Source organism: Chlamydomonas reinhardtii, chromosome 7 (genome assembly GCF_000002595.2).
Source record: "Chlamydomonas reinhardtii strain CC-503 cw92 mt+ chromosome 7, whole genome shotgun sequence".
In the NCBI taxonomy this organism is placed as follows: Eukaryota; Viridiplantae; Chlorophyta; class Chlorophyceae; order Chlamydomonadales; family Chlamydomonadaceae; genus Chlamydomonas; species Chlamydomonas reinhardtii.
Window position 1 is genome coordinate 1,979,196 of NC_057010.1, and position 21,492 is coordinate 2,000,687.

Genomic DNA, 21,492 nt, shown 5'->3' on the forward strand with positions numbered 1-21,492 from the left:
AAAGTTGTTCAGAACTGGAGAAACTACCGCGAAGTGTGCCCATCGCGGAGACTCGCTGATTCCGCACAGGATTGTGTCTCGATACAGTTAAAATTGAAGCCGATACATACATCCAATGCTCTATCAGTTTTCTGGGACCTATGCATGTTCCTGCACGTAGTCCTGCTTTATGATAGTCCTAGAAATGACCAGGCCCAGAACGCACCCCACTCAGCTGTGCCATGTTGTTCCAAAGATGCTGAAAGTGCAGTCTAGATTGCTTGCTAGGGGCTGATGCGCATCGTCGGTAACAGTCGACGTTGAAGCAATCCCCCAACACCGAATTCCCCCACGAAACCTCCGGCGGCATCAGCTGCCTCAAAAGACTCACGCAGAGGACGCGTGGAAGAGTTACGGCTTGAGCGAGAGCCAAGCCGATTGGACGCCTGACTCACGCAGAGAGGGAGGCGGTAGGTGGGCCAGGGTGGGTGGCACGGGTCTGAAGGTCTCAGCAAGCTACTGCTCCGTTGCTGGGCGTGTGTGTATCATCGAAGCGATAATTTCTGTGTTCAGACGCGTGTCGGATGCCACGGGCGGGGTCTGCATGGGGGGTGCCGTCCAACCGTCAAATGTCCTGCCGGTGGCAACAAAGCAACTGCCTCTCGTGCTGCCACAGACCCGCCTTCCACTGTGTGCCCACTAAGCACACACGCACACGCTCATCGCGCACAGGACTGGATCGCGGGCACCCGGCCTGCGGCCGTGAGCACAGGTGAAACACCCGTCGTGCGCCTGCGCGCCTCTATGTCCAGCCGAGCCAGCAGCGCCGGAGGCGGCGCCGCAGCCAGCGGCGCCGCCGCCACCGTCGCAGCGTGCTGCGTGCTGCCCTTCCTGTGCCTGGGCATGCTGTGCCAGGGCTTGGCGTTGACCGCGATCGGCGCGGTCAAAGGTCTGGTGGTGGTGATCCCGGTGGCCGCTATCACCGTGCCGACTTGGATCCTGGCGACGATCCTGCACTGGCCGGCGGCGGTACTTAACGCGATGGCGACGCTCGCCGTCACGCAGCGACTGGGCACCAGGTGTGGCGGCGGCGGCGGCGGCGGCGGCGGCGGCAGGGGAAAGAGCGGCGGCGGCGGGGATGGGGAGAGAGCGGCGGCCGGCGGAGCGATGGGGATGTTGGGGTGGGTGCTGCGCCAACCAGTGGGCCAGCCGGTACGCAAGCCCGGGAGCGACGCGTGCCCCGTTGGTCTATTGTACTCTGGACTCGTGCGCTGCGGAAGCTCGCAGAGGCGGAGTGTGTGTATGCGTGTGACGGTGTGTGACAGTGTGGGACGGCAGCAGGCGCATGTGGTTGGAGAGGCGGCGTGTGGTTGGGCGGCGTGCCTGCGTGCCAGTGCCGACGCAGTTCCGGCATAGGCGCGGGGCCGCGGCGTAGCCGACCCAGATGGGAGCCTGGGACTTGCCCCGCTTCTCTGCTACCACTCGGTCGCTACTGACTGGCCCTTTTGCTTTTTGCCCACCGCCCCTCCTCCCGCGCCCGATTGCAGCCTGCGCATCCTGCTGCTGCTGCTCCTGCCGCTGCCACTGCTGGTGTGGCCCGTGGCGACCTGCCTTGCCAGCCTCATGTTCAGCCTGTGAGTGCGCTGTGTGCCGTGCGCTGTGTGCCGTGCACTGTGTGCCGTGTGCCGTTCGCCGTGCTGCGCAGTGCCGTGCGGTGCGGTGCTGGGACAGTGTGGGGGCGAGGAGTGCTCTGCCGTTTGGGATCGTGAAAAAGTGGCAATGCACGCGTACCGTATACTGGTGTGTGCTGGTCACGCGTTGACCATGTGTGTGTGTGTGTGTGTGTGTGTGTGTGTGTGTAATTGTCTCTCTCCTTTCACAGGGGCGTGGGCTTGCTGTGGCCTCTGGCCGCCACCGTGGCTCTGGGCAGTCTGCGCGACTGCTCCAAGCTCGTGAACGCGGCGGTGCTGGAGCCGGTGGAGCTGGCCAAGGTGGGGCCGGGGAGGGGAGGGGGGAGGGGAAGCGGCGGGGTCGGGTGGGGTGAGAGGGGCGGCGGCGGGGCGGTGGCCACTGACTTGGAACCACACATACACACGCACACACACGCATACGCACACGCGCACACAGAAAAACGCTTGTTTGCCCCAACCCCTTTCCCCCCGCCTTCAACACGCACACACGCACATACACACACAGACGTGCGCGGTGGAGGTGTGGCGGCTCAACTCCACCCTCATCTTCGCCTACCTGGAGGACCTGCGCCGCCCCTACTTCGGCGAGCCGCTGGACGTAAGCCCGCTGCGGCTGGCGGCGGCGGCGCTGCTGGGCCTGCTGTGCGGCTTCGCAGCCACTGCGGCCGTGCTGGTGCTGGGCGTGCTGCGCCTGCCGTTCGTGATGGCGCGGTGAGCCGGCAGCGCGGGAGGTGGCGGGGAGGGATGCAAGCGGCGGGGATGACAGCGGAGGGCTGCGGCGGTACATAGCTGGCTGTCCAATGACGTCATGCCCGGGCCCCTCCCCCGCCTGATGGTTTTACTTGCTGCTGTCACCTGATCCCCTTGCTGATATCCTGTCCCCAATGTTTTACACATGGCAAACATTGCAATCCCCCGGCCGCCGTGTGTCGTGGCCGCAGCGCCCTGGGCGAGTGGATCCATCTGCTGGCCAAGTGCCCGCCCAAGCTGCTGTGCCTGTGGCTGCCGCTGTGGGTGCTGGGCATCCCCTGCATACCCATCAGTGAGCGTGTGTGTGTGCGTGTGTGTGCGTGTGTGTGTGTGTGTGTGTGTGTGTGTGTGTGTGTGTGTGTGTGTGTGTGTTTGTGTGTGTGTGTTAAAAAACGAAATGAAAGCCCGCCGCGTGTGTGTGTGTGTGTGTGTGTGTGTGTGTTTGTGCATGTGCGTGATTTGGTAATGTTGTCGGCGTGTGCTGCTTACTTCCTTCCACGCTTGCGTACCGTTCCCATTCCCATCTGCTTCCTGCCCGCCTCCTGCCCACCCACCTCTCTTGCTCCCCCTCTCCTCTCCCGCTACGCCCGACCCTTCATGCCCGCCCACCCACACGCACCCCGCCCACCCACCCAAACCCACCCACCCACAACCAACCGCTCACGCACCCACCCACACACCCACACACCCACCCACACCCACCCACCCACCCACCCCCACACACCCACCCCCACACACACACACACTCTGCATCGCATACACTGTAACTCTGCATCGCATACACTGTCCTACGCGTAATGTTTTCCTTGTGCTCTTTAACACACACACACTCCACTCTCACGCACGTCGCACGTTCACACGTTCGCACTCACACGCGCAGTTGTGCTGGGCGGCTTCCTGCTGGTGCTGCTGGGCTGCTTCGTGTACCTGGGCCCCATGGCGGGGGTGGTGGCCTACATCAGCGGGTAGGGCGCAGCAGCTGGGGGGGGGCAGGGGGTGGTGGGCGGGGGGGGGGGCTGTGGTGGTGGGGGGGGCTGTGGTGGGGGAGGGGCCTTGGGGAGGGGAGAGGCCTGGGGGGAGGGGCCTGGGGGGAGGGGCCTGGGGGCCTGTGTGTGGGGCACTTTGTGTGTGCGCCTGTGGGGGGCCTGTGTGTGAATGCCTGTTGTGGGGGGCCTGTGTGCGAATGCCTGTTGTGGGCGGCCTGTGGGGGCCTGGTGGGAGGAGGGGCCTGGTGGGGGGAGGGGCCTGGTGCGGGGAGGGATAGGCCCTGCGTGGGAGGAGGAGGGGCCTGTGGGGGGCCCTGGTGGGTAGGACCCTGGGGGCCTGTGTGTGATGCCTGTGTGTGGATGCCTGTGGGGGACCTGCATCAGGGGTGCAGGGCCTGTGGGGGCCAGTGTTGGGGCCTGTGCTCTGTCATGGCCTGTGCGCTGAACCCCACCAGTCCCTTCCACCCCTGCCGATGCCTCCAACTCACGCCTATGCCTCCAACTACCTCCTGCGCTCCCTCCAACTACCGCCTGGCCTCCCTCCAACTACCGCCTGGCCTCCCTCCAACTACCGCCTGGCCTCCCTCCAACTACCGCCTGGCCTCCCTCCAACTACCGCCTGGCCTCCCACCACCCGCAGTGCCAACCGGCCGCCGCACCGCATGCTGGTGTGGTCGCTGTGCGCGGCTCTGGACTTCCTGTACGCGCACATCTACGCGCTGGACGAGGCGGCGGTGCAGCTGACGGGGCTGGGGGCGGCCAGCCAGCTGCCGCCGCCCTCCCGCAGGGCGCAGCTGTGGACCTACGGCGGCAGGGCGCCGGTGCGTCGTGTGCAATGCGCGCGCTCACGTGCTGTCGGTCGTGCTGCTGTAGTATCGTACTGTCGTGCTATCGCGCTCGTACTCGTACGTGCGTGTTGTCGCACGTGCTCGTGTACGTGCGTCCGGACGTGGTTTATGGTAGGCTCAACGCGGAGCGTGCGAGCGCGGCCTGGACGCGCACCCGCTCACACCCCGCGTCACGCCGTGCATGCCCCCTCCCTCCCACCTCCCCCGCACCCGCACCTCTCCCCCGCACCCGCACCCCTCACAGGCCGCACAGGCGCAGGCCAGCCCTGCGGGCGGCGCGGCGGGCGCCGCCGGCGCGGCTGCGGGGCCGCCCAGTCCTCAGGAGCAGGCGTGGGCGACGTTTGAGGACCTGACGGGCTCGGCGGTGCAGCGGGCGCTGCTGTGGGGCTGGCTGCCGCGCACCGACCTGGCAGACAGCGAGGCGTACCTGTTCATTGGTGGGTAGGGAGGGTGGGACGGTGGGGAGTGGGGTGCTGGGGAGTGTGGGATGGTGGGGTCGTGGTGCTGGGGGTGGGTGGGTGGGTGGGTGGGTGGGTGGGTGGGTGGGTGGGTGGGTGGGTGGGGGAAGTGGTGGTGAGTGGGTGGTGTTGGTGGTGATGGCTAGGGTTAACTTTGAACCTATCCCGTAAGGAAACAGTCGCGCTGCAAGGAGAAACTGCAGATGGCTAGGGTCTATGCGGGGGGGGGGGCGGGAGATGCTTGTGGCTTGCAGGTTGTTCCTGGCTTGTCTGCCGTTGCTGGGCGTTGCTTGGCTTGATAGATTACAGCACGCGGAACGCCACACCGTGGCTTAGTCATCGCCACCGCGATTGGCACTCATGATCATTGAGCACCCGGCGTCCCCAACAGGCCTGCCGGCGCTGGGGCTGTTGCAGCTGCTGGCGGACGCAGCAGCTGTGCCGCACAACTGGATGCCCAGCGAAAGCGAGTTCGAGGGCGGCGGCGGCGGTGTCGGCGGCGCAGGTGGCGAGGAGGACGAGGGGGCAGAGCAGGGCGGCGGCGCGAAAGTGACGCGCGGCGTGGAGGAGGGTGGGATGGCCGACGGCGGCGAGCCAAGCGCCGAGGCCGACGGCGTGGGCGAGAGCGAGTACCGGGACCGACTGGTTAGCCTGGGCCGAGCAGGCGACGGAGCCAGCTCAACGGCAGGGGGCACGGGCACGGGCTCCGGCCCGGGGCACTGGCGCTCGCGGTCTGCGGCCTCCCGCCCGTCGGTTGACAGCGTCACGGCGGCTGGCGGCGGCGGCGGCGGCGGCGGCGGCGGCGGCGCAAGCGGTACCGCTGTAGCTGGCGGCAGCGGCACGGCTACGCCGACGGCGGGGTATTCATTGCCGCTGCCGCCGCGGCCGCCGGGCCCGTTCGGCGTGGCGGCGGCGGCGGGAACCAGCAAGGTGCCGCCGCGACGCATCAGCATCGCCAGCGAGGCCGGCTCCGTGATCTTCCACGGCGACGACGGTGATGACGTGGACACCGGTAGCATCCTGGCGCCGTGGCGCGACGGCAGCGGCGGCGGCGGCGGCGGCGGCGGCCACGGGCCCAGCACGCTGGGGCTGGGGAGGACCAACGCCACGGCGCCGGCGGTGGCGGCGGCGGCGGCGGCGGCAGCGACGTTGGATGGAAGGGGGCTTGGCATAACGCCCTGCGAGACAGGACCGGCGACGGTGGCGGCGTCTGCGCTCGCCACGCCGCCGCCGGGCGAGTCGGCGTCAGCGCCGGCAACCGCGGCGGCGGCGGCGGCGCTGGCGCGGACGAAGAGCGACGCAGTGGTAGCCGCCGCCGCCGCGGCGGCGGCGGTGCTGGCGGCGCAGCGGGCGGCGGCGGACGCCGCCGCCGCCGCCAACGCTGCTGACGGCGATGCGGCGTCAACCACGGACATTGCCCCGGACGGCGGCGCAGCGGCGCCGGAGGCGGCGTCCGTAGCGGTGGCGGCGGCGGGCGCGCAGCGGTCTTTGCGGCTTCACCCACTGGCGGGCGGGGACGCGGACCTGCTGCAGGTGGCGTCACTCACACCGGCAGGCCTGCCCCCCGCCTCATCCACGCCCCCTGCTTCCGGGGCCGCGGCCATCGCCGCAGCCGTAACGCCAGTCCGAACACCCACCGCCGCCGGCGCCGAAGGCGGCGCCGCCGCCGGCGCGCCTGCCGGCGACGCTGTGGCGGTTGGCTTGGCGGAGTCGGCTCTGGATCCGGCGGTTGCGCATGTGCTGCTTGAGGAGCTGGCGGCGCACGTGCTTGCCACCGACATCGGCTTCCACTCGGCAGCCAACCCCGTGCGGCTGCACAAGAGCCTGGCGGCGCTGCAGGTGCGGCGCAGCGGCATATGCATAGCGGCGCAGCGGCATGTATAGCGGCACAGCGGCATATATAGCGGCATAGCGGCACAGCGGCACAATGGCATGTAGTGAGGCATAGCGGCACAGCGGCACAGCGGCATGTATAGCGGCACAGTGGCACAGCGGCGTAGCGGCGCAGCGGCACAGTGGCACAGTGGCGCATGTGCTTTGTGGCATGTGCATTGTGGCATGCAGCGAGGCACTCATGTGGGGACGCCGGGCTAAACCGCTCAATCACGGCAGATAGCGGCTACACCGACAGTAGCGGCTGCACCAAATAGCGGCTACATCCCGGCAGATAGCGGCTACACCGAAATAGCGGCATGCCGCTTGGCGGCATACGGGCAATGGCGGCGCACTGCCGCACCCTAGCCCGCTACCCTCCCGTAGAGCTGGCTTCCCACATGTGAAAGCCCCCTTGAAGCCTCCCCCCTGGCGACGCCTTGACTTCTTTTATGATCAAGAATGTGACCCCCCGCCCTTGAACTTCCCCAATCCCCATGCCCCCAACGACACGCAGGTATCCCCAATGGAGTTTCGCTACATGGCGTGCCACACCGTGTTGCTGGGAGACCCCCGGGTCGGGGAGCTGGTGCCGTACGACATCGTGAAACCGAAACCGTTACTGCACTTTGGCGGCGGCGGCGCAGGCGGCGCTGCAGGCGACAAGGGAGGGGAGAAGCCCGGGCACAGGGGGACGCCCTCCGCGGGCAAGGGCGGCGCCGGCGCCGGCGCCGGGGAGGGCAAGGCTGAGGGAGCGGAAGCGGCAGGAGGGGAGGCGGGCGCAGCCCAACAGCAACAGCAGCCGCAGCCTCTGACACACCATCACCACCATGGCGCCACGACGTCGGGAATGGCCAGCGGTTCCGTGCCGCGGCGGCAGACCCGCTGGTCACTCAGCGGCGCCGCTGGGGCGGGCTCTCGGCCTGCCAGCAACGCCAACATCAGCAGCCCAGTGCCCCACTCGCCGCTGCAGCTGCCGGCGGCGGCCTCGGCGGACGGTCACGCTGCAGAGCGCGGCGGCGGCGGTGGCGGCGGCGGCGGCGCGAGGTGGCTGTTTGGCCTGGGCAGCAGGGACGGCGGCGGCCACAGCCACCACCACACCGCGCGCTCGCGTGCTGGCACCGGCGACGGCTTTGTCCTGCAGGGTGCGGACGCGGCGTCCGCGGCGGCGGCGCTGCTGCCGGCCTCGCTGCCGCCAGGGCAGCCGCGGCCGCAGCCGGCAGCTCAGCATCCCACACCCGAGCCCGCGCCTATGCCGGCGTCTGCAGGCCATGCACACGAACAGCATCACCAACAGCAGCAGCAGCAGTCACTGGCGCTCGCTGGTCACCGCCGCCGCTTCAACCCCTTCAGCTTAGGAGGAGGCAGCGGTGGAGGCGCGGGCCCAGACGTCGAGTCGCCCTTCACGGCGCCGCCAGTCGCTGCCGCTGCTGCCGGCGGCGGCGGCGACTTGAGTGGTGGCGGTGCCGTGCCGGCGGGACCAGCAAGCGGCGCCGCCACCCCCACGCCGGCACCCGCTCATCTTCCCGGCGGTGTCACACACAGCACCGTCGAGTCGCTGTTGGTGACAGGCGACAGCCTCGCCGCCCACACCGGCGCCAGTCCGCTGCCGGCGTCTGGCGCGTCGCGCGACGGCCGCAGCGGCGGCGGCGCGCCGCCGCCGCCGTCGCCGCCGCTGCCACCTCTCGTAGAGGCTGCGTCGCCGGCAGCGGCAGCCGCAGCAATTGGGTCGGGCTGCTCGTCGCCGGCAACGCCGCATTTGCAATTCGCCGTGGCGGCCAACGGCAGCTCCGCCGCCGGCCTTCCTAGCGGCGCAAACAGTGCTGCGCTGGCGCTGCTGCCGGCCGGCGGCAGCTCCATCGGGACACCGCAGCTGCCGGCAGCTCCGCCGGCGGCGCCGCCGCCAGCGCACGTCAGCCGCTGGCCCTTCGGCCGCCACCGCCGCACCCGCAGCCAGCCGTCCGCCGCCGCCGCCGCCGCCGCTGCGGCGCTGCCGGCAGCAGCAGCTGCAGCCGACGGCGCTGCAGCTGACGACGGCCTCGACAGCGCCGCTGCCGCCACCTCTGCAGGCGACCTCATTCCGCCGTCGCCGCGCTCTGTGCCGGGCATTTCCGGCGGCGGCGCGGCTGCCGCCTCCGCCGCCTTTGGCCACCGCTCGCAGCCGCGCATCAGCGAGAATGGTAGTGTGGCGGAGAGCGCCGCAGGGCCGCCGCGACCGCCGCCGCCGTCGGCCTCCGTTGCTGTCGCCGCCGCTACGGGCACTCGGCGGCGGCAGACGGGCGTAACCGGCAGTGCGACGCTGGAGGGGCTAGAGGTGGAGGTGATGCGATCACTGCAGGTGAGGTGCATCTCCCTTAATCGGTGCTTTACAGGGTTCTTATGGTGCATAACTTCCCGTATACTGAGAGCGCGCCTTCTATCCTAGACCGCCTTGCTTGAATTATACAATTGTGTGTTCCTCGCCGACGCGGGATGTGGTCATGTCGCGGCGGCCTGCACAGGTGACGCCGGCGCGGCTGGCGCAGCTGCACGCCTTCACAGCGGCGGTGCAGAGCGTCGCAACCGCCCTCAGCAAGAAGGAGAAGATGAAAGCCATCATGGGCCGCATCATCATGAAGCACGGATCAGCCGGCAGCAGCCTGTGCGAGTCCTTCGTGGGCGTCGCCAGCGGCGTCGGCGCCGCGGCGGTGGCGGCGGCCAGGGCGGCGGCGGCGGCGCGCGCGGCGGCGATGGCGGCTGCAGCGTCTGAGGCTGCAGCGTCCGAGGCCGCAGCTGCGGGGACAGCGGCGGACGGCGTGGGGGCGGGAGCGGGCGGCGGCGAGGCTGGCGGCGAGGCAGCCGCGGAGGCGACAACGCCGCCGGCAACCGCGGGTGCGAGTGCAGCGGAGGCGGGCGGTGCTGGCGCGGCAGTTGCGAGTGCGGTGTGAGGGGGCGTGTGAGGGGCGCGGCGGCCGCGGCAGAATGCCGTGCGCTGCAGTCCGAAACGTTGCCGCCGCCAGCCAGCGCGCCCGACGTGATCAACGGGCATGCGGGCATGTGCATCGGCACGTGAGCATGTGGGCAGGCGGCGCCAAGGGCTGTCAACGGCCTGTACCGCCACAAGCGCGAAAGGCGACTTGCAATAAGCAATGCGGGAGTTTGCTCAGTTGAAGTGGGGCCTTGGCAAGGGGGCCTGTCCTAGGGCTCGTGGATCAGGGTTTCCAAAGGCTCATACGGGGCATTCGCAGCGCGCAGGAAAGCAGGCAGGCAGGCAGGGTGGCAGGCGGGGTGGCAGGCATGCAGTTTGGCAAGCAGGAGTGGGCGAGGCGCGTGGAGGCCGCAGCGGCATACGTGCAGGTGTGCGGGTTCAGGTGCGACCAGGGTGTGAGGGCAGGGTGGTCACGCCCCCCCCCCCCCGCAGCCAGGGGGCTGCGAGGGAGCAGGCGATCGACAGACGCCCACGCCCGCAAGGCCAGGTCCAGCGTGGTAGCGCGTGTGCGCAGTGCTGTCATGGTGGCTCGGTTGGCTGGCTTGGTCTGTGTGTACCGGGCTGCCCCGTGCGCCGTACTGCTGAGCTGTCAGCTGGCACGAGGAGCAGCATCGGTGTACTGTTGTGTGGGTTGCGCATTTGTGTAGCATGCATGCAGCCGTGTGCTGTGGCCTGCGGGATGGCTGATGCCGGGACGACTCGAGGGAGGGCGCCGCCCATACGTACAGTGTGTGCGATGGGGCGGGGCCAGGTTGGCGGAGTCCCGAAGTGTGCCGCGTACTCCCAGATACATCCCAGCATTCAACAGCCGAACTGCAACGGAAGGCATGAAAACGTCGGGCCTGGACTGTGATGAGTGCCTCGTCTCGCGGTTTGCGGGCAGGCAGCAGGACACCCCCTGGCAGGAGACCGTTGTCAAAAGGAAGGAGAGGGCCATGGCTGCAGGGCCATGGCTGCAGGGGCTTATCCTCGTTAGTCAGGGGGCCTCTGCCAGAGCCAGCAGCACAGCAGCTTGAGCCCATGAACTTCTCAAGCGGCGTGGGCCCTTCCCATCCTGCGTCGGTAGGAGAATTACTGTATAACGCACTAAAGACGCGGTGAGGCGTGTAGTGGCGTGTGGATGATTGAGGCCAGAGAGTGTGTCCGCTCGGGTGTCCGCTTTGCCACGCTGATGGGGAGGAGCATGTAGAGGACGAAAATGATGTGCTGCTTGAGTGCAATGCGTACGATGATATCAGAAGGACGCTGTGGGAGTGCATGAGCTTCCTGGCTCGATCGGACCAATTACCGCGCTGGCCCCGACAATCTTCACAACAGCTAGCTGTTCCATCACCAGGACGCACTTCACACACTCCGTGCTGTTGCGAAGCGCTTGTTTGAATTCCGGCGGAACAGCACTAGGGCCTTGGTGGTGGCGCTGCGCCAGCATGCTCAGGTCACGTAACCTGTCAGCGGCCGCACTGCGCTCGCTGCTAAGAATAGGTCGCGGGAGTCTCGGGAGTCTCACTGAAGGTGGCCCTATGGGCCTGTTGCTGATGTTCAAGCAGCCAATGTCCACGGTGAGTTTGTTTGAATCATTTCGCTAGCTGACGTTGCGAAATCCAAGCGGTGGGTGCGGTGAAGCGTCGCGACCGCTCGCGCAGTGCTAAACGCCCATACCTTGCGTGTGCAGTTGTTGAGCTTTTCGAAGTCGGTACTAGCCCTTGCCATATTACAGTGCCAGGCAGGGGTCTGCACGGGGTTCGTCGGCTTTTCGCTTGAGAGCAACTTGCACCGTTGCACACAGGCGCCAAGCTCGGAGGACACCTTCAAACCCTTCATCGCGAGCGGCCCCCAGGTAATGTGCTTCCCTCTTGCGGGACAGGTCCTAAACCCAAGTAACGGGACGATGCTGCGAGCTTACAGCTGGGAGCTTAACACCCCTGCCCCATCGGGCATGGATGAAAACCCTAGCACGAGTGTGAATAGAGACGTGCACGTGCGCCAAACACGCTATCTGTACTTCCAGGAACCTCTCCTGGTAGTCTCCCACACAGCCAACCCATACGCAACGGCAACCAGCGCAGACTGACCAGCTTACCAACCAACGGGACGGCAGGGTGCAGGCAGGCTATTATGGGTTACCTCGGGAGCGGAGGGTCTGCCATCCGTGCGCACACTGTTTAAACATCTCCACGCACCCACGCACTAGTGCGTTGCCGAATGCCGCACAGGGCCGACTTGTATTTAAGTGCGCATGGCTTGGCCTACCTGCGCAAACCCTTGTGTGCCGTTACAGTTCAACATCCTCAGAACACTGGTAAAGAACAATGCCGACGACGACACCATTGCCACGTACCTGGGCACCCTGAGCTCGCTGCAAGCCACGAGCTACCGTGACGAGAAGCATCAGGAGATCAGGTGCTACCGTGAGGAGAAGCTTAAGGAGATCGGGTGCTACCGTGAGGAGATTCTGCGCCTGCAGGTGGGGGCACGGGCATTGGGTCGGGGACTGTGGAGACCTTGACCGTTAGTTGTGTGTTTGCTCTTGGTGTCGGTGCGAACATAACACTGGCACACGTGCACGCCGCAGGGAGAACTGAAGACCACACAAGCGCTGTACAGCGGAGAAGTCAAGCTCCTGACCAAGCGCCTGCAGTACACCATGGCCCAGTACCTCCGCCAGCTGGGCATGCTGAGCATGCGCGGCATCATGGGTGAGAGAGAGTTTGAGTGCTGCCAAAGGCTGGCTGATAATTAGTGGTGGTCATGCGATAGAGACGACCATGTGTTGTCATGATTCTGCCTTGGGAACACTGCGGCCCATTGCTTCGAATTGCCCTCCGACTGCCCCGGTTGTCTGTTGCAACCCCACAGAGTACATTCAGTGCACCATGCTCCACCCCACGGACGTCATGTGGGTCAGCTCCCAGGCCCAGGCCTGCTGGCAGGCCTACGTCGACCAGCGGCCGTCACTGCAGGAGTGCCTGCTGAAGCGCCGGTGCGTTTTGAAGGAACAGGGTCTGGTGCTCAACTAACGATCTCGGCGTGCGGCGTTGTCACCACTTGCTGACTCGTGTCAGTTTGATTTCTGGTACGCCGCACGCCTGGCACTGCTGTAGGCTGGCGGTGGACAACGTGGGCCAGGACCTGGCGGACGTGTACAAGACTCTGTCGGAGGACATCCACGGCTCCCAGACCCCAACATTGTACCAGAAGTAAGTTTGACCTGCATCGCAAGTGCAGAGCCTCGCGCTTGTTGGGTTGGTCGGCTAGTTAACCAGCCGCTGTCCACCGCCGGCGGTCAGCTGCCGACTGGCTCCTGCGGGGTCTGTTCCCGTGTACATGCGCCCTACTTGATTTTCTTGTCCTCGTCCAAGCGTGCAAGCCATGCTTTCTGGGCTGTGGTTCCGGGGCTGTGGTTGCTTACCCGCCTGCGCACGTCGTTGTTGTTGCCGTTGTGTGCAGGTACGACAGCGTGCTGTACATTGGCGCCCCGCTGGTGCAGAAGCAGCGCGAGCTCATCGCGTGCCTGTGCGAGGACGTGCACGTGGCGTACCAGGTGATGCCCATCGCGCCGGTCGTGGGCCCGAACGAGGCTTGAGTTGGCGCGGGGTGCTGCATGTGTTGCGGCAGTCTTGATGTCGCGAGTGTCAGGTTATGGCTCCACGGGAAGTGTCAGCGTTTGATTGGCAGTGCATGCGCGGGGCTTGCAAACCCGGCAACCACGGCAAGGAGCATACCGAGGCTGTGTGCAACAGGACGAGGGGGCGCGATGGAGCAGTAGTGCGCCAGCCAGCGGAGGCGTGCAATATGGACAGGAGACGCTTATGAAACTGCGTGTAGCCGGACGTATGAGAGGCAATGCAGGCCGGCTTTAGCCATGCAACAACACATGCCTCAAGATCACGTAGTATTGAACCTGGACGTCAATTCAAGGCAGGCGCGGTGCGTGCCAGATGACACAGTGCATGTAGACCGTCACACAGCTTTTTGCATGATGGCCAGTCCGATGGGTCAATAGGGGGCTGCCGTGAGTTGGGTTAACTGCAATCTATTGACCACATCACCAACAGTCTCAGTCTCCGACCATGCCTCTTGTCACGTATGCCAAGCAGAGCCACGTCTTCACCACCAAGGACACCAGCTGCTTGGCATACGTGACAAGAGGCATGGTCGGAGACTGAAACTGTTGGTGATGTGGTCAATAGATTGTGGTTAACCCAACTCACGGCAGCCCACTATTGACCCATCGGACTGGCCATCATGCAAAAAGCTGTGTGACGGTCTACATGCACTGTGACATCTGGCATGCACCGCGCCTGCCTTCAATTGACGTCCAGGTTCAATACTACGCAATCGGCCAAGGTCCTGGCGACCAAGAAGCGCCGTGTCTGCTGAGCTGAGATTACAAAATAATCTCATTGCCGTCCATCTGTCTTCTCTCGCTGTGCTCGTTGTGTGCGTGGTCTGTGTTGTTAGTATCAAAATAGATACAGATCGGAGCCATGTATGTGAAGAGTTGTGTGTCTGAGGACCGGTGTGTGTATTCAGTGCTGAATGCGCATGCGTAGCGGTGTGCATACCGTATGTGTGGCGTCCCTCAGCTCACTGAGGCGCAGTCCAGGACAAGCAAGGGTGCGTGTGGCATTGGAGTGTTCTGGTACTGTTTGTGCGCTGAAGGCACATCATGATACAAGAATGTTTCTTATGCTGGGCGGCTGGATGGGCGGCTTCCCACAATGTCGTATGAGTTCGGTTGAGCAGTGAGGGCTGCATGAGCTTCAACGGCCGTGGCGCAGTAATATGAACCCACGTTATGATCGCAACCGCAGCAGGCCGTGGCACGCCGCGCTGATGCAGAAAGGAGGTAAAAGGAATAACGCCTCTGTCGCGCCAGCAGCCTCCTTGGTGGGGCGCGGGCGACGCAGCCTCGATGTGACTCAGCGGACTCCTCCCTGCGGGTTTTATTAACCGTGGGTGGTCTGTGGCTGCAGATGAACAAAATTGCGGTGCCACTTGTCGGAGCGTGTTTGTGAAAGATACCGTATTGAGTGGGTTCGCCGTGGTGTTGGTGTCGTGTATGACTCCCAATTGGTGCGCGTGCGGACCACTGTGTGACGCCGAGGGCATGGGGGGCTGGCATGTGCCACGCTAGCAGGGCACTGCACATGTCGGCAGTTGTGTAGGCGGTTCTAGCGCTGGGCACGCACGCCAACAGCACACCGCGCATTCCTGGCGTCAAATGAGGCTGCTAGGCATCCCCCACACACATGCATACAAACCGTGAGCCACACGCCCATCCAGGCCCATCCCATCTGCAGACGCAGCTCTGGCTAACAACCAGGAACCAGAACGTGCGGAGCTTACCGACACCATGGCGTCTCTCATCACCGCCACGCTCGCACATGCCCAGCGAGTGGCCATCGCAGTGACCGTCACGCCGCCCAAGACGCCCGACGGCCGCCGCAAGTACGAAGCCACACTGCTGACATCCGACGCCGCCCACAATGCGCCTGCCTACCGGCGCGACCCCATGACCGACGTCGCCGTCCACACCTTCACGCGCGACCAGTTCCTGGTCCTGTTCCGGAGCCTGGTCTGCTCCACGTTCATCCGGTTCGGCACGTTCGCCCTCGTCCGGCAAACGTGCGGCATCCCCATGGGCATCTCCGCTGCCCCCTTCATTGCCAACCTCTTCCTCGCATGGTTTGAGTACCGTTTCCTGACACAGCCCGCCGCCACAGCTCAGCGCCAGCGTGTCCTGCACGCCTTCGACCTCACCAAGCGGTACCTGGACGACTTGTTGGCCCTCAACAACCCCTTCATCACCCGCCTCCTCAGCGTGGACCAGCGATACGCCGGGCTACACGGGCTGTACCCTGCCTCACTGCAGGTGGAGGCGCAGTCGCACCCCCACTTGCAAGCGCAGCTGGCCGCCGGCACCGCCGCCATGCCGTTCCTGGACATCTTGCTCATCCTGCGCACCACGCCAGCCGGCCACGCGCGCATCACCACACGCCTGTACGACAAGCGGGTGCAGCCGGTGTTTGACGGTGTGCGCCTGTCCCGCTTCATTGGCACGGACAGCAACGTCAATGAAGCCAGCAAACGCAACATCTTCACCGGCCAGTTTCATCGCCTGCGGCGTGTCGTCACGGAGGTTGAGAACTTCGCCTTTGAGACCGCCAACCTCATCACCGCCCTGACGCGCATGGGCTACCGGCGGCCCCGCCTCCTGGGCGATCTTCAGCGCATGCTGCAGCGCACGCCTGAAGCCTACTACGTGCAACGGCGCCAGCGGCACCGCCCCGAATACGCCGACTTGGTGGGCCTCACCCGCCAGTACCTCGCCGGCCGCCGCCACTTCGACAGCACTGCCAGCCCCGTGGAACTGACGCAGTCGCATTATTGGTGATTATTTGGTTTACTCCTGGTTTTATGTCTAATTGGTTTTGTTTTGGTTCATGCGCCGCCGCCCCCGCGGCCGCCTTGGCGCCATGCCGCCGCCCCCGCGGCCGCATCGGCTACGTTCCGCCGCCCCCGCGGCCGCCCTGGCACCGCGCCGCCGCCCCCGCGGCCGCCCTGGCTACGTGCCGCCGCCCCCGCGGCCGCCCTGGCACCGCGCCGCCGCCCCCGCGGCCGCCCTGGTTCTGCGCCGCCGCCCCCGCGGCCGCCCTGGCTACGTGCCGCCGCCCCCGCGGCCGCCTCGGCTACGTTCCGCCGCCCCCGCGGCCGCCCTGGCACCGCGCCGCCGCCCCCGCGGCCGCCCTGGCTACGTGCCGCCGCCCCCGCGGCCGCCCTGGCACCGCGCCGCCGCCCCCGCGGCCGCCCTGGCTACGTGCCGCCGCCCCCGCGGCCGCCTCGGCTACGTGCCGAGTGCTACGTGCGCGTCATCCCAAAAGGAGTATTCGTTGCGGGCGTGCGCGGCGGCGGCCTCCCAACCCATACACAGCCCTCTGGAGATGACGATACCGGCGTTACCGGCCGATCCAGGGGCTTCAGTGTGTCGAGTTCCGTGTGCCTTGCTTGCAGTGCCCCTAGCCCGCGTTTGCATACCCCACTAACACACCTGCCCCCACCCGGCCGGCAGCCGCCGCCCCGTGCGGCTGCCGGTTTCATGACGGGTGTGGGGAACCGCAATGCGGTCCGCACCCGTCACCTGCCTGCTGTTTGCTCCCTTGCCTCTTCGTCAGCGTTTGTGTTTCCAGAGTCGGGCTTCCTGGTGTCGCACGGCATGCATCGCACGCGCCCATGCCAACCGCAGTGCGCCCGGGATGAGCCATGCAGCGATCGCGCTGTCGTTACTTCCTCGGCCGCCCGGCGCACTTGCGCATTTAACCGCATCCATCACTTCGCCATACTTAGTGTTCTTCGTTTATCCACCCAACGCAGCGCACAGCCACAGCCCGCAGCCCGACTCGCGCACCATGTCCTCGCGGTTGTTTTGGGGGTCACGTTGCTTGCCTCGCGCCTAGCGCCATAGCTTTTACGCGGCAGTGCATCACGCCTCCTGTCCCTCCCTCCCTCCCATACATGTCGTGCTGGGCACCGGTGGCGCTGGTGTTCTCCAGGTTGGTTTCGGGCGCATCCTTTCTGGTAGTCCCAAGCAACGCCCGGCCGCCGTCGTCCAGCCCAGCCATCCCAATACAGCAGCCGCTTTCTGTCAGCCAGCCATGGGCGCGACCGTCCACAGCGTTTACCGTCGGTTACGAGGTAACATGTGAATTCGCAACTTGCGCTACTGACTGCCTACTCTCGTGCCGCCTGCAAGCCCACTCCGCCGTCCGCTCTGGTCTACGTACGCATTCGTATCCACCACACTCGTCATTAACGTATCGTCGTATCTTCGACACCGAACAGCTTCATCAGCAGGGTCGGTTGAGCAGGTAGGGAAGACCCAGCAGCCTGGGCCGCCGCAGGGCGGCGCAACGAACCAGGCAGCGACCACGTGCGCCGGCACGGCGCCCCTAGCTCCGGCAACGATGGGCCCCGCCCCCCACGCAACCACACCAGCTAGCTAGCGCAACAAGGCAATCAAGTAGTGCCCGCGCGTGTGCAGGGAATGAAATCTAATATTATACGCGGGCCACGCTCACCGCCGCACGCATTCCCTATGTACCTCATCGTTCATGCAATCATGCATCAGGTCGTCGTGTTGAGTCCAGAACGGACACATCCATGCCACCGTGCCATGTGCCTCTGACTCCGAATCTTCTCCATATTTCATAGTGATGCCTGTCCCCTCCCTCCACCCTCACGGCTTGCGGGGCCGCCCAACCGTCTCTCTCCAGGCGGGCCCCGTAAGGCCAGGGCCATCCATCGCACATCCATCCATGATCCATCCAGCAGCACTACGACTACTTGGCCCACCACTGCTGGCCTCACGCCAATGATGCGCCTGCTGCTGCTGCTGCTGCGCCTCCGCCCGACTTACGTACATACCTACCGTACAGCAAGGCTGTTTACTCGCTGCCACACACGTGCACAGCGGGTAAGCCAGCCAACATCAGTCTCAAGAAACCCCCATACCGCCATTCCCTTGCACTCAATTTCCCTCCGTTCCCACCCGCCTACGCACAGTGCATGCCCTGGCGATGCCGTTGCGGCAAGCGAGTTGGACCTTCAACATCCAGCAGGATCCACCGCACCCAGACACGTGCGCACATGCGCACGGCGCCCTGCCGTGCATGCGCTCGCTGTGCACACGAACGACCACATGCCAGCTGTTCGTTCCTTAACTTATCAATCAGCAGCAGGCCAACGTGCTTGTTGTGCTCGCGTGCCACGATCAACGCCATAGCGCATAGCAGCAACAATACCCTTGCAACTCTCTGGCTGGAGGCCATTGACTGCGTCGCCCACCGAATCACTCGCATACCGTACACAACAGCCGCACATGCAAAGGCCTTCGCATATGTACATGCGCGGTGCCATAGCATCTCATGGCACCGCGGCTTTCTTGATTGCGCTGGCTGTGTGGCCTCAGACAGTCCCAAGACGTACCAATAGGCCCCGCTGCAATGATACCCAGAGGCCTCGCTCGCCAGCAGCGTGGATATATGTGTGCAGCAGCAGTCTCCAACTACTTTAACCAACCAAATCCAAACGCACATACCCCCGCCCCCACAACCCTATCCATTCCCAGTCACTCCGTCCTCAGCGTGCAATACAACGCCTGACCTCATTTCTCAACCGCAGTGAGTTCCGCAGTACTCAAAAGACCTGCTGTATCGCCAGGTATGGACCACGCAATTCCGTAAACTTCAGCACCAATCAGGTGATCTGCGTGACATCGAGGCCTGCGCGGCGCGTGCCGTTGCATGCAGAAGGCCCTTGGATCAGCATCGAGCGTGCCCCAACATGCCGCCGCCCCCACCTGCCAGTAATCCGCCTGCCGTCGTGCGGCCCACCCCGAGAGTGTTCCCTCGCTCTATCTCAGCACACACACGTACGGTACACACGCATTGCGTACGAAAACGCGGTGTCATCGGTAATTTGGGTTTTCTGTTCGTGCTATACCGGTATCGTGCGTGGGTATCGTGCGTGACATTTATTACTGCAGACTCGGACCCTAGTAGGTAGCAGCACACGCCTCACTCTCGGCACCAGAGAGTGCAGCGCCCCACATCAACTGCAACACGTGCGTGTGTGCTCAGCAGGCCGCATACTTGCAGCAGCAGTCCTCACACACGTGAATTTGTGCTGAATCTCGAGCATGAATGCTGTCCCAAACCTTGGCGTGAGTAACATGGCAACAGCCAACAATGTTCCATTTATAGGACACATTCGCCGCGACACATACGTGAGCCCGTGTTGGTTTCGGCCCCATCCCATAGCACCGATAAGCCGCCACGCAAGAACGCATACCCAAACACACCGGCGCATCAGCAACCGGCTCACATATAAATATGTCAATGCTCCAAACAAACGCATCATGTTGTTGTTTAAGGGAAACCACAACGCGTTTTCGCTCAATGAATGAGTGGCCCACCCAAAACTGCAAATACTGCCGTGCGAGCGAGGGCAGTAGCGCGTCAGCCCAGGTTACCGCACCGTATCGTTGTAATAGGGCTCGTGTACTTAGAGGATGTGCAAAGGGAAGGAGCTGTACGAATAGCTGCGGTTGCGTGTGGAACGGGATTTAGACTTCGAGCCGCCGCCCGCCGCCGCCTTCGCCGCCTCGCCTCCGCCCGCCCCGCCCTCCCCCTCCCGCGCGCCGCCACCACCCGCCATCCCGGCCCCGCCGCCCCAGCCGCCGCCGCCCGGCTGCCAGCCCCAGCCGCCTCCAGCCTCCCAGCCGCCTCCGCCTCCGCCTCCCACCACGCCTCCGCCTCCTCCCCACCCGCCACGGGGACCCAGATTGGAGCCCTCCTGCGGCGGCGCGCCAGCGCCGCCGCCCATCCCGCCTCCTCCTCCACCTCCCCACGCCCCATCTCCTCCTCCTCCTCCTCCTCCTCCTCCTCCTCCTCCTCCTCCTCCTCCTCCTCCTCCTCCTCCTCCTCCTCCTCCTCCTCCTCCTCCTCCTCCTCCTCCGCCGCCGCCGCCGCCGCCGCCGTAGGGGCTTCCGAAGCTGGCCCGGTGCAGCACGGGCGCTAGGGCGCTGTAGCGGCGCTGTCCGCCGCCGCCGCCCAGCCGCGGCTCCAGACCCATGAGCTTCTTCAGGCTGGTGACCAGCTCGGTGGCGGCGGGGCGGGAGGCGGGGTTGGCGGCCCAACACCGCTCCGCCAGCGCCCTGCAGCAGATGCGTGAGAATGTGTGTGTGTGTGTGTGTTTGTGTGTAAGGGAGTGCATGTGTGTGGAGAGATTAGTGCGCATACAGGCGCGCGCAATCGTATAGATTCCTGTTGCAGCTGCAGCGGCAGCCGCACCCGCAGCCGCAGCCACAGCCGCAGCGGCACTGCGAGAACACGTTGACCTACTACACATGCACGTGCAAAGCGCGGAGAGTGGGGATGGCTACACGTGTGCGCACACTCACCTATACTCGCCCGGCACTGACGAGGTGAATCGCGGCCGCATGCCCTCCCGCACCACCCGCCGCGGAATGTCCTCGTGGTCCACTCCCGGGTACAGCCGCCCACCGCACGCCATTTGCCACTGCGGGCAGTAGCAGGCAATGGGGCGTGGGGGTTAACGTTGAACCAATGCCGTGGGCTCAGGATTGCCGGACGTCCCACGAGGGGTGCGGCCGGCACGGCGACGCCGCGCAGAGGTACGTTCGGTAGGTCCTCACGCACGAGGGTGCACACAGCAATACGGCACCGTGGCAGCCGGCCTGGAGCAGGCGAGGACTGAACGACAGCGCGGAATGCGCGCCAAGGCACGCACGCGCCCCTCGCCCCCACTTCCTTAACTAGTCATGAATGTACCCCCCGCCCCTGCAAAGTCGCCGTAGTCCCCACCCCGCCACGCCGCCACTCACCATGATGATGCCGAAAGCGTACACTGCGCGGTCAGAGGACAGTGGGGTGTGGGTGGGAGAGAGAGGGAGAGCAGCATGTCAGACTGCTTGCTCACGAGCGAGACGCAGCAGTGGTGGTGCCCGCGCAGGCTCGCCGCCCAGGCGGGCGGGAGCGGGGAGCCAGGATGGCAGCGCGACGCAACAACGGCACTTCATGAGAAGGAATGCTGCAAGGGACGCATGCCCCTGCTCGCGACCCCAGCTGCCTCCCACTTCCCCAGTTACGCGTACGGCGCATCCAGCCCCCCGCCGGCTTGTCCGCACCGCCACTGCCACCGCCACGCGCCCCCACGCACCGTCGAGCGCCGAGTCGTGCGGCGTGGCGCGCTCCTTGGCCAGCACCTCCGGGGCCATGTGGGTGACGGTGCCCGAGGTGACGCCGGTGGGCACTGCCAACTGGCCCTCGGGTCCGCATGGCTCCATCAGCCGCACCAGGCCGAAGTCACTCAGTTTGGCAGTGAAGCCGCTGGGTTTGGGGAATTGGGGGGGTTGGGGGT

At 65.5% G+C, this 21,492-nt stretch overlaps 4 protein-coding genes across 4 annotated transcripts in view; 3 read left to right on the forward strand and 1 right to left on the reverse strand.

The window, feature by feature from the left end:
- The first annotated feature begins 86 nt into the window (after positions 1 to 86).
- On the forward strand, positions 87 to 10,838 carry CHLRE_07g325756v5 (uncharacterized protein). Its single transcript, XM_043064081.1, has 12 exons — positions 87 to 449; positions 712 to 1,058; positions 1,527 to 1,613; positions 1,862 to 1,970; positions 2,176 to 2,381; positions 2,612 to 2,712; positions 3,301 to 3,385; positions 4,047 to 4,227; positions 4,499 to 4,691; positions 5,104 to 6,551; positions 7,102 to 8,922; positions 9,086 to 10,838. Exons 2-12 carry the CDS (start codon positions 784 to 786, stop codon positions 9,509 to 9,511), a joined length of 4,932 nt encoding a protein of 1,643 aa, XP_042922648.1. The 5' UTR covers positions 87 to 449; positions 712 to 783; the 3' UTR covers positions 9,512 to 10,838.
- Positions 10,839 to 10,886: 48 nt separating this feature from the next.
- On the forward strand, positions 10,887 to 14,818 carry CHLRE_07g325757v5 (uncharacterized protein). Its single transcript, XM_043064082.1, has 7 exons — positions 10,887 to 11,111; positions 11,339 to 11,389; positions 11,831 to 12,016; positions 12,125 to 12,248; positions 12,409 to 12,532; positions 12,654 to 12,749; positions 13,000 to 14,818. Exons 1-7 carry the CDS (start codon positions 11,073 to 11,075, stop codon positions 13,133 to 13,135), a joined length of 756 nt encoding a protein of 251 aa, XP_042922649.1. The 5' UTR covers positions 10,887 to 11,072; the 3' UTR covers positions 13,136 to 14,818.
- Positions 14,819 to 14,876: 58 nt separating this feature from the next.
- CHLRE_07g325758v5 (uncharacterized protein) lies at positions 14,877 to 16,838 on the forward strand. Its single transcript, XM_043064083.1, has 2 exons — positions 14,877 to 15,974; positions 16,728 to 16,838. Exon 1 carries the CDS (start codon positions 14,909 to 14,911, stop codon positions 15,947 to 15,949), a length of 1,041 nt encoding a protein of 346 aa, XP_042922650.1. The 5' UTR covers positions 14,877 to 14,908; the 3' UTR covers positions 15,950 to 15,974; positions 16,728 to 16,838.
- A 52-nt stretch (positions 16,839 to 16,890) lies between these two features.
- Positions 16,891 to 21,492, reverse strand: part of CHLRE_07g325759v5 (uncharacterized protein) — a gene marked incomplete at its 5' end in the record, with an annotated part of 13,915 nt that continues 9,313 nt past the window's right edge. Inside the window, 4 exons of the mRNA XM_043064084.1 lie at positions 16,891 to 20,266; positions 20,513 to 20,631; positions 20,957 to 20,979; positions 21,292 to 21,461. Of these exons, the coding sequence (XP_042922651.1) occupies positions 19,615 to 20,266; positions 20,513 to 20,631; positions 20,957 to 20,979; positions 21,292 to 21,461 (964 nt within the window). The remainder of the gene's footprint in view (positions 20,267 to 20,512; positions 20,632 to 20,956; positions 20,980 to 21,291; positions 21,462 to 21,492) is intronic.